Source organism: Onychomys torridus, chromosome 9 (assembly GCF_903995425.1).
Source record: "Onychomys torridus chromosome 9, mOncTor1.1, whole genome shotgun sequence".
NCBI lineage: Eukaryota > Metazoa > Chordata > Mammalia > Rodentia > Cricetidae > Onychomys > Onychomys torridus.
Window position 1 is genome coordinate 45,149,509 of NC_050451.1, and position 12,125 is coordinate 45,161,633.

Below are 12,125 nucleotides of genomic sequence, written 5' to 3' on the forward strand. Positions count from 1 at the left end.
ACAGCTCTACAATAAAGTCACAGATCAGAAGTAACAAGCTAAATATGCCTTCTTCAAATATACTACTAACTCAAACTACTTATTAAATCAAGGTATTAAGTACATTATAGATATGAACAGCATTTCCAAGCCATGTTTAGCCCAACCACTTCTATTCTCCAATGGTGACTCTCTTCTCCACTTACTCAAAAAAGGTAAGTATCTGTTAAAAATAAGATCTTACCATTCTGAACAAAAATATTATTAAAACTTACCATTTCAAATGAAAAGACACCTACAACACAGCAGAGTAATAAACCAATTTACCAGTGAAAATTTTCAAAGAAAACACTGAAAATAAACTTTTCCTCAGTAACACTCTCCAATAGAGAATGTTTCTCTAAACTTACAAGAATATTTTAGCTGTCCCTCTTAAAGGTCCTTCCCTGTATAAATCCTCTGTACCAAAATTTCCATGGTACAGGATATAATGTGTAATTTCCCCCCTAAATGGAAAAATATTCCTGTAATGGAAACCAGTCTCTGTATAAAATGCATAGAATCCTTACAAGAAAAAGTTAAGTATGCTGAAAGCAAGCATACACATAGAAAAGTTAGTTGACAGTTTATTCATATGTGATTCCATTATAAAAATCTGTAAGAGTTCAGTAATTCTATCTCAGTGCCATCCTGCGTTTTCCTAAAAATCTACTGAGTGTTCAATCTAATAAACAACATACCAAGGCACAGTGACCTATAAAGTACAGCTAAAACTATGACTGTAGATTGTCTACCTATCTATCTTTTCATCTGTAACATCTCCCATGTAGTAAGTACCCCAGGATGGCTTCAAATTTGTTATCCTCTTGCCTTACCCTCTGACTTCTAGGGTTACAAACTTGTGTTCCTAATGGCCTACACTGGCATGTAGGAGTAGAGAACATACACACAAAAGACCTATTTAATTCTTTCAGCTTACATCTAAATAACTATATTACAAATACATAAACCCTGACCTCTAAATACTTAGTATAACAGTAAATGAGAATATTTTAAAACTTAGAATGTAATTTGTAAGCACTAAAAACTAAGCAAAAATGAAAAGGATTACAGCTGGGATGAAGAATCAGAGGTACCATACAAACTGTGTTCCTACAAAATCTATACTATAGACAATCTCCAGGAACGGGGTGGGGGTGGGTAATGTCTGTTATGGACTCCTCTGAAACACCAAGCTGCCCCTTGAAAAGAGAGTGAATAACAACTAAAGATAGTCTAATCAGGTGGTGGCGGTGGCAACAGCAGTGGAGGCACAAGCCTTTAATCCCAGCACTTGGAAGGCAGAGGCAGGCGGATCTCTGTGAGTTCAAGCCTGGTCTAGAGAGTTCCAGGACAAGCTCCAAAGCTACACATAGAAATTCTATCTCAAAAATCCAAAGAGAGAGAGAGACAGAGAGAAAGTTATTTTATGTCTTCTATTTTTAAAAGTAATTTAATAGCTGGGAGTGATGGTACATGCCTTTAACCCCAACATTTGGGAGGAAGAAGTAGGCAGGTCTCTAAGTTTAAGGACAGTCAGGACTACACAAAAAGATCCTGTCTTTTTTTTTTGGTGGGGGGGGGGAGCAATTTAGAACACTTTTTATTTGCTCCAATTTGTATGTAAAGTTATAAGTAATTAGCTATTAAAACTAGTATTTTAGTATAATTAAAGAATTAAGTATATGAATAAAAATGACCAATATTTTTTATTAGATGTTTTTCCTACATGTATGTTTGTGCACCACATGTATGCAATGCCCTTGGGAGTCCAGAAGAAGGCACTACATCCCCTGGGACAGGACTTACAGCAGACAGTAAGCCTGGGAATTGAGATAGGATCTGGAAAAGCAGCCAATGTTCTTAACAGCTGAGCCACCTCTCCAACCCCCTGACTAATACTTTCAATTCAAATATATCTAATCATCAAAATCCTAAAGAACATTAACATTCTCAATAATATGAGTAAATATCAGAAGCTTAACAAGTGTGTTTTTCTTTAATCAGAAGTCTGTTTCAATTATGCACCCTAAGCTACAGGTGGCATTCTAATTAATCACCCAGACTCCCTGTTCTTTTGTAGTGTACTCAATTTTTTTAAAAAGTTCCTAAAAAAACTGTATACCCTCCCTAATACTTACAAGTCCTTAGCGTATAGAAAGAAACAAGTAAGTGAAAGAGTAATAATCCAAACTGGTTACAAATAAAACATTACTTTTAAGACCACTACAATATCACTATATCATTTGTTTAGGTTTTAATCAAAATGTCCATGTCTGTCGACTAGCTGACCTGCAAGTCATGTCAAAGTCCAAAGTAACCCTTCCCTGCAGTGTAATACCTTCAACTATTCCCAGAAAATGAAAGGCCATGGAAAACTACATGTAAAAGATGAATGGGTAGCTGCTTGACTCTCCACTCCTCTGAAAAAAGAAAACCTTCTATTGCAAGCCAATCAAATTATTCATTAAATAATTTAGAAGAGGAATAAGCCATATGGAAAATATAAAATTACAACTTGTCTAAAAAAATACATAAATCATTTAAGAAAACAAATGTGTACCTACCGACCTTGTCATGAAAAAGAAATAATAGGTGTCATTTCTCCTTGGCTAGCTCCAATTAATGACTACTATTATTCCCAGACTGTTTTGTTTGTCACAATTTTATAATTAAATCATGGAGGTAATGGAAAGCACACACAATACACTAAAAAAGAATGACGTGGAGGTATCAACAACACCACAGCAAAGTTGACACTACTGATCGAGAGAAAGCAACATTACAAAGAAAAACGGCTTAAAGCTACGGATGAAAACTAAAACATGGAAACCTGCAAAGAACAGCATTTGGCAGCATCTCTTTAGCTGTTGCTTCAACTCTCGCTTTGACTTATAAACGAGACTATCGTGAACCTAATTTGGATTCCTCAGGAACCTTGGATCTTACGATATGAGCAGATCTGCTCAGTGGGCCTTCTAAAAGCACTGGAAAGGAAACATATAAATTAATTAATTTGCATTGAAATTTACAAACTATTGAGTTTGGATAATCTGAGCCTTTGATTTTTTTAAAGATTTCCCCCAATTATCATACTGACTTTAGATCAGGGATCAGAAAACAGGGCCAAGTAATAAATATTCCAGTCTTTGCTTGTCACACACTCTTAATATAACATTGTTCACAACTAGTCAACTTAGCCTCTGTAAGGCAAAGCAGATATTAACAAACTAACAAAAGTGTTTCAAATTTTATTTACAAAAACAGAAAGCATACAGATGAACATGGCCATCTCTAGTCTGCTGACCCCTGGTCCAGATGAAATCAGTGAAAATTAACAGTACTATTACTTGAGATCATATCTCCTGCATACATATAGTATGAAAGACCAATTCCAGGTTGATATCCAAATCCACAAGGCACTACTCATACAGAATGATCTATTTAAATTGTATATACACATTCCTAACTATTTGCAATGTTTCCTCAAGCCGAAGTTAAATGAGTTCTCCAACATTTTAAAATCCAGAGCTGTGCTTCCAACATAAACCTATTGATTCAAAATATTGCTGGATCAAGTATTTTTCAGTAGTTTCATGGATGTGTCACAAATTGTTACATACTGATTTAGCAAAACATTATGCCCAAATGCACAATGCCAGAATCTTCTCTAATCAAACAAACACAAAATTATTTCTAGGTAAAAAATGTAGGGATTTACTAGGCATAGTGGCATGCACATTCTTAATCCCAGATATAAGGAGAAAGAGGTAGTGAGATCTCCTCTGACTTGAAGCCCGCCTGGTCTAAATAGCAAGTTCCAGACCAGTCCAGGCTATACATAGCAAGCCACTGTCTCTAAATCAAAAAACACAACCGCCCCCCCCCCCCCCAAAAAAGGTATAGGGATTCACTCTGTGTATGAAGTACGGGGTAGGGACTGTGAATGTTAGCAATGCTATGCTGTCTGCCACTAAACTGTATTTCCTAGGCTAGCTTTGAATTTGTAATCCACCAGCTTCAGTGTCCCAAATACACTGGGTTATAGGCCTGAGCCGGCAACTCAAAGTGGTGTTGTGGTGTATTGGTACACTGTGCAAAGATGTATTTGTTGTGTTTGTGTAATAAAAAGCTGAATGGCCAATAGCTAGGCAGAAGGTATAGGCAGGATTTCCAAGGAGACAAAGGGAGGAGAATCTAGGTACAGGGGATGAGGACACAGAAACAAGAGGTGCAATACAGAAGAGAAGTAACACCTCGTTGACAGAACGTAGATTAATATCAATGGGTTAATTTAAGTTTTAAGAGCAAGTTAGGAACAAGCTCAAGCTACAGGCTTAGCTTTCATAATTAATAAGAAGTCCCCATGTCATTATTTGGGAGCTGGCTAGCACGACAGGAAAAGACTTGTTACTTTAAAGAGCTCTTCCTAGCTGGCCAGGCATGGTGGCACACGCCTTTAATCCCAGCACTCAAGAGGCTGAGGGAGGCGGATCTCTTGTGTTCGGAGGCCAGCCTGCTCTACAGAGTGTTCCAGGACAACCAGGGCTACAGTTTCTGAATCCCTGTCTCCAAAAAACCAAGAGTTCTTCCTAAGTGATTTGAAAACAATGTTCTTGAATAAATATCAAATCACTGGCTGACTGTATTTTGTTCCCCCCACAACTGCTTGCACTGGTTTTGCTTTTCTGATGCCAGGGATGTGCTGCCCTCACTGTAACAAGCCCATCTCTCAGTTTTTCCCTCTTTTGCATGAGGGTTTTACGTTCCTGGTTGTTCTCCAACCTGGAATATACCAATAATGACCTTGAACTTCTGACCCTCTGCCTCCACTTCACCAACGCTAAGACTACAAACCTGTACTATCTATCATGCAGGTTTGTACAGTGTGGGATGGAACTCAGAGCTTCATGCATTGTAGGTTAAGCACTCTTGGCTGAGCTTCATCCTCAGCCCTGTTTCCAGTCTTGAAACAGGTGCTACAGTAGAAGTCCGATGACAAAAGAACACAGCTTGAATAAATACTTGCCATAGCACATACCATTTCCAAATTCATTGTGTATACTTATTGAAAATTCCAAGGCACACGCCTTTAATCCCAGCACTCCAGAGGCAGAGGCATGTAGATCTCTAAAATCTAGGCCAGCCTGATCTACAGAGTGATATATATGAGCTAGAGATGGATCAGCGGTTAATAACACTGGCAGCTCTTCCAAAAAAACCTGGGCTCAATTCCTAGCACCTATATGGTAGCTCAAACTGCCTGTAATGCCAATTCCAGAGAATCCAAAGCCATCTTCTGACCTCCATGGCCACCAGGCACTTAAGTGACACACATACATGCAGGTAAAACACAAATACACATGAAATTAAAAACTATCATTTAATTTATAATTACAGCACCTATTATCAAAGAGTTTGACACTTTCTAAGAATAAATTAAGTATGAAATAAGAATGACAATTTAAAATAAGAATGAAAATTTAGAGGCTGGCAGTGGTGGTGCATGCCTTTAATCCCAGCACTCGGAAGGCAGAGGCACGTGGATCTCTGTGAGTTCAAGGCCAGCCTGGTCTACAGAAGGAGGTCCAGGATAGGCATCAAAACTACACAAAGAAACCCTGTCTCAGGGGAAAAAAAAAAAAAAGGGAAGGAAGGAAAAAAGGAAGGAAGGAAGGAAGGAAGGAAGGAAGGAAGGAAGGAAGGAAGGAAGGAAGAAAGAAAGAAAGAAAGAAAGAAAGAAAGAAAGAAAGAAAGAAAGAAAGAAAGATGATGTATACTTCATGGCCTCATGCATTTACTACTGAAGAAGTCTATCCAACAGTGGATGACAAATTGAGAGGCAGCACCGTAAACAAACCACCAAGACAATCTGCTTTGGCGCTTATTACTCGGGCAAAGTTAACTTACCATTTGACTCTTTCCTTAAAACTGAAACAGTGGGGGCTGGGGATTTAGCTCAGTGGTAGAGTGCTTGCCTAGCAAGCGCAAGGCCCTGGGTTCAGTCCTCAGATCCAGATTTAAAAAAAAAGGAAAAAAAAACTGAAACAGTGAAAAAAGAGAGAACACATAAAAATAGCCTAATTTCAAAGCTTAAAAAGAACAAAAAGGAATTAAAACTGTTTAATAACTTTTCCCCCCAAAGGCACAGTTTGCAGAAACATGAATTTGGAATGCCTCAATAATCCTGTTAACACACTGTGAACATAAAATTGTTGAGATTAATACAGTACTACTGAAATCTTTTAGTATTTGGTTTATTTATAGTAACAGTAAACATTATAAAGCTAAAAAATTGCCGGGCAGTAGTGGCACACACCTTTGATCCCAGCACTCGGAAAGAAGAGCCAGGCGGATCTCAGTGAGTTCGAGGCCAGCCTGGTCTACAGACCGACATCCAGGTCAGGCACCAAAACTACACAGAGAAACCCTGTGTGTGTGTGTGGGGGGGGGGGGGGGGGGTTGAAAAAAAAACTAAAAATTTGACAGCAAAATGAGAGAAAACCTTGAGCTTACTGTTTCTGATCTATTAAAAAGTTGTAGCCAGGCCATGGTGGCACATTCCTTTAATTCCAGCACTCAGAAGGCAGAGCCAGTAGTATTTACACAGAGAAATTCCATCTTTAAAAGCCAAAAAAAAAAAAAAAAAAAAAAAAAAAAGAGGTTCTAAATAGCCAGGCATGGTAGCACTCCAGAGGCAGAAGCAGGCGGATCTCTGTGAATTCCATTGACAGCCTGGTCTACAGAGTGACATGCTATCTCAAAAAATAAACAGCTTCTAAGAAGAACCTCTGATTGTCCCTGTAAGTATCAATTCCATTGTTACTAAATTATCAAGCCCATTAAATATAACTGAACTATGACAGCTCTTCAGAAAATAGTAGCTGTGTAGCCTTCCAAAATAAGTATAATTTAAGAATGGGGTGGGGGATTGTTGGAGCATACCTTTAATTCCAACACTTGGAGGCAAAGAGGATCTCTGAGTTCAAGGCCAGCCTGGTCAATTAAGTTCCAAGACAGCCAAGGCTAATTAAGTTCCAAGACAGCCAAGGCTACACAGAGAAACCCTGTCTCAAAAAAGAAAAGAATAAATTATAAATATTCCAACCTATGGTTCAACATAATCCAAGTATTTTAAGGGAATCAGAATTAGTCTCTAGTATATTTCTTCCATTTTTATCCTTTCCTTGTTCATTCATTCATTATGTCTATATGTGTACAAGCTTCAACACTTGGAAAGACATCTTTTGGGAGGTGGTTCTAACCTGTATAGTCCTAGAGAATATAATTAAGGTCACCTGACTTCAAAGCAAATGTCATGTTTACTTGCTGAGCCATCTCATCAACCCAGCTTTTTTCTTAGTCAACAACTTTTTACTTTTATTTATCTTTCTGTGTGTGTGTGTGTGTGTGTGTGTGTGTGTGTGTGTGTGTGTGTGTGTGTTTGTATAGCCCTAGCTGTCCTGGAAATCTGTAGACTGGCTGCCTTGGCTTTCAGAGTGCTGGGGTAAAAGGCATACACCACCACTGCCTAGTCTACATTTTTTACTTTTATTTATATGTTTTTTTTTTGAGACAGGCTAGTTTTCCCCCTTGAGTTACCTTTCTCTCTTTGTTTTAAATTATTTTTTTACTTTATGTGCATTGGTGTTTTGCCATGAGTGTCGGGTCTCTTCTAAGTGGAGTTACAGACAGTTGTGAGCTGCCATGTGGGTGCTGGGAATTGAACCTGGGACCTCTGGAAGAACAGCCAGTGCTATTAACCACTGAGCCAGCTCTCCAGCTCTTGAGTCAGGCTAGTCTTGAAGTTGCAACAACTATCATGCTTTTTACCTCCAAAGTGCTTGGAATACAGGTATATGCCACCACTTCCAACTCTTCTACAATGTGTGCATGTATGTGTGTGTTTATGTGTGTTATGGGATGCCATGGGAAGCCCAGAGATTGATGGCAAAATGTCTCCTTCAATTACTTCTAAAACTTAGTTTTTGAGACAAGCTCTCTCGCCAAACCTGGTGCTTGCCTGGGCAGCACACCTTGGAGACCCTGCTGGGATTACAAACAGGCCTGGCCATGCATCAGATCTCAAGTCCTCATGTTTGCATGGCCAACATTTTACTCTCTGAGTCACTTCCCCAACACCTCAACAGTCTCGATGTGTCTTTTTTATTTTTTATTTTTTGGTTTTTTTGAGACAGGGTTTCTCTGTGTAGTTTTGGTGCCTTTCTTGGAACTCACTCTGTAGACCAGGCTGGTCTCGAACTCACAGAGATCCGCCTGCCTCTGCCTCCCGATTGCTGGGATTACAGGTGTGCGCCCGGCTGGATGTGTCTTTTTGTTCATGTGCCACAGAGCATGTGTGCAGGTCAGAGAACAACTTCTGAAGTTGGTTATCTCCTTTCACAGTGTGGATCCTAGTAAACTTAGGTCTTCATGACTGGCAGCAAGTGCTCTGACAGACTGATCCATCTATAGGTACCCTGCCCAAATCTTTTAAAAACACAGGAGCATGTTTACCTTTAATGATTTAGTAGCATGAAAAAGGGCAGTGGTCACAGACTATAATTTGCTATTCTAATCAGATTTTTTATTATGTGGCTTTAAGTATGCAACACATACTTTTTCTAATACCTTGAAAAGGATCTAAATGTAAATATACTATCTAATTCTAGATAGACTTGTGAAATAATAATCTACTTTAGAAATGTCAATAAAACCAGCCTATTTTATGACTAATTCATCTATTCCCAAAGTTCACTAGAAAGCTGTAAAATTTTACCAATATAAATAATTTCTGAAAGAAAATGATTTTTTCTTTCTTTCTTTGTTTTTCAAGACAGGTTTTCTCTGTTTAGTCCTTGCTGTCCTGGAACTCACTTTGTAGACCAGGCTGGCCTTGAACTCACGAGAACCCCCTGCCTCTGCCTCCCTCATGCTGGGATTAAATGTGTGTGGAACCACCACCCGGCGAAGAAAATGATTTTTGTCTCCAGAATTTAGTGGCTGATGAGATGGCTTAAGATGAGTTCAGAGTACTTGGAGTTTTGCCAGAGCACAAGGGTTCAGATTCCAACAACCACATCAGGCAGTTCACAACAGGCTGAAATTCCAGCTCCAGAGAACCCTAACCTGCACACACATGCCATACACTCGCACAAAAACATACACCTATTTAAAGAAAACCAAAACCTTACAGGGCCAGCAGGATGGCTCAACATGTAAAACCTCATATGTGACAGACACCTGAAGTTCCGTATTTGGAACCCATGGTGAAGGGGAGAGCCAACTCCCAAAAGCTATCCCGTGATCTCCACACCTGGCTGACCACGTTCACTCATAACACCACCCCCGCCCCCACGAGCAAATTTTACCCTTACAAAATTTAAGAAATTTGTAATTCAATTTTAAAATGAAGTAATGTTTCCAAATAAGTTCTATGGTAGAAAAGTAAAATTTAAAATAGTCATTCAGCACTTATATCTATATAGGTATTATACTAATATCTATATTAATTTCCAATAAGCAAAAAAATGCCATTATTTTAAAAACAGTCAGCAAATGCATTTATGATATGACCAACTTATGTTTAGAAATAAAGATTCTTTAAAAGTCTAGAAATGTAATATTTTACTTAATCCTTTCCTTATAGTCAACTAGAATGACATTATTAATAGCATTACAAATAACTAAGTTCATTATAAACATGTAAGATCCTTGTCAGGAAAAATACCAAAAAAGTTCGTATTTACCTACTTTACTATGAAAGATCCCTTTAGTAAATATTCAGGAAAATAAAAAGAGTATGTAGAATTTCCTAATCCTCAGTGGAAACTCTGTAAGAAATGTGTCATATATGGCTTACATATGATTATTATTAGTTGAAGAGTGAAAACCAGTATTAGCCTGGAAATGTGCTAAATTTCACCACCTTTTATATTATTACACAGTATCTTTACATTGATAAGTCCAACATATTTATGTCGAAAATTGAGACTGCAGTTTAAAATAAGTCATTAAATACTTAGTATCCAAGAAGGAAAATAGAACTGAAAGGTAAAGCTAGAAATTAATAAATAAAAATTCAAAAGGCTTTAAAATTTTTTCATTGGTTAATCTGGTGATAGAACAATTATGGACTTTTTCTAACTGAATTTAAATGCCAGGTAATTTCCATACAAAGAATATTTAGTTGATGGTAGGACAAATACTTCTTGTTACTACAAGTTAAGATTTTTTTAATATGTGTTTATTCATTCTACTAAAAAACAAAATTAATCATTCCCAGATACCAAAGAATGAGAACAGAGATTTCAAAAAAGGCACTAAAGACTTAATACGTTCAGCCTCAGAAACTTACTGAATAAATTTTAGTTTTTAAAGTATCATGGCTTTTGACAATAGAAGAAAATTAACAGCGACTATTTTTCAGAATTCAAGTGAACAATGAAACTGTAGTTTAATTATCAGGAACTTAGAGAATTTCGTATTTTTAAAGTATTTATGGAGCCATCAAAATTGGAAAATAACAAAAAACAAAAAATGTGAGCCCGGTGAGAAGGCATTTGCTGAGCAAGCCTAGAGACCTGAGTTTGATCCCCAGAATACATATAAGGTATAAGAAGGTTGTCCTTTGACCTCCAAACACACCCACAGCACAAGCTCGCAACCCCTAATAAACTATTTTGAAAAGTTTAAGCTGGGACTACTATGAAGGAAATTCAGGGACAGAAGAAGAAGGTGTTGAATAACCTATAAGCAGGAAAACTCCACAGATGAGCTGCCCTAGTCTACGCAACGGTGCACTGTGTGAAAAGGAGGAGGGAAGCTCCTACAGACTGGAACTAAGAGAATACATCAGACAACATGGAAAGCCCACCGGACAGATGCATTTAGAAGACCCTTACAGAGGTGGGCTTAATAGTAACATACTGATTAACAAAATTGGACGAAGCTAAATATGTTATACAAAATAATTTAGAAAAGGGAATGTACAAGGCAAAATTTTCAACTCTGTGTTTAGAGGTGTGTTATGGTTGGACACTAATATATCTGAAACTTTCAAAAATAAATACTTGATAATGGTACAGTGCAAATATCAGGTAGAGATGATGAATGTATCATGGTATCTTATTGAAGGGCATTTATTATCACCAATCAATTAAAACAGAAGAACAGTAACAGACATTTTATAAGTTATGAATATTACTTCAATGAATATACCAATTACAAGAAAGACTAACAAAATCACTAGTTTAATAAAAAAAAAATATACTATTAAATAATCCAGAATCTAAAAAATTCTAAATACAGAGCATCCGATCTATTAAACCATTGTGGTTAGCCAGTGTTTTACTTACATTTTCCATATAGTTTGGTTTAAAGCCCTCCTGCTGTCTCCTCAATTCCTCCTGCTCTCTGTGTCGGATCATTTCTTCTTCACGACGACGATGTTCCTCTTCGTGTCTGAAAACATGTTTTTAAAAGTTTGAGCATTGACATTTGAGCCACAACTTTATTCATGGAAGAAAAAAAAAAAAAAAAGAGACAACTTGTATAACTTCTGTAAATTACATTACGTATGCCAAGTTTGTTTCTAAGGACATCCTAATTTCACCTTCTATTTTATTACAAGCCTCTAAATCCACAACTACAAACCACAGTCACAACATGTACCTATGCTTCTATCAAGGAACTCCAGCCAACTTAGTAGCAGAGCCCTGTGATTTCATCAGTGGAGCAGAGACACAGAGTCACAAGTTTAAGTCTAACATGGACTAGCATAGAGCTGTCTCAAATAAATCAAGGACAAGAGATGGTCTAGCATGTACAAAGAATGAACCGAAATGGGTTCAGTCCAGAACTAGGAGAGGATAAAAGAGGGGAGAAAAAAAAAAAAGAGAGAAAGTCTGGGATCTATAACCTGCATAGCAAAATTCAGACATTCACATATGGGAAGAAGGGAAAAGAGAAAGGACAATAGGGTTAAATATGACCAAAATATATTATATACAGGTGAAATATAATGAATTGTGTTATATATAATTAATATATGCTAAGAAACTTTTATATAAGGAAGCTAAAGTACATTACCAAAAAGAACCAATGAC

At 37.4% G+C, this 12,125-nt stretch overlaps 1 protein-coding gene across 1 annotated transcript in view; it reads right to left on the reverse strand.

Annotated features, from left to right (window-relative positions):
- Pspc1 (paraspeckle component 1) overlaps positions 1–12,125 on the reverse strand; it is a 61,899-nt gene that overhangs the window by 15,872 nt on the left and 33,902 nt on the right. Inside the window, exon 6 of the mRNA XM_036200069.1 lies at positions 11,376–11,481. Within this exon, the coding sequence (XP_036055962.1) occupies positions 11,376–11,481 (106 nt within the window). The remainder of the gene's footprint in view (positions 1–11,375; positions 11,482–12,125) is intronic.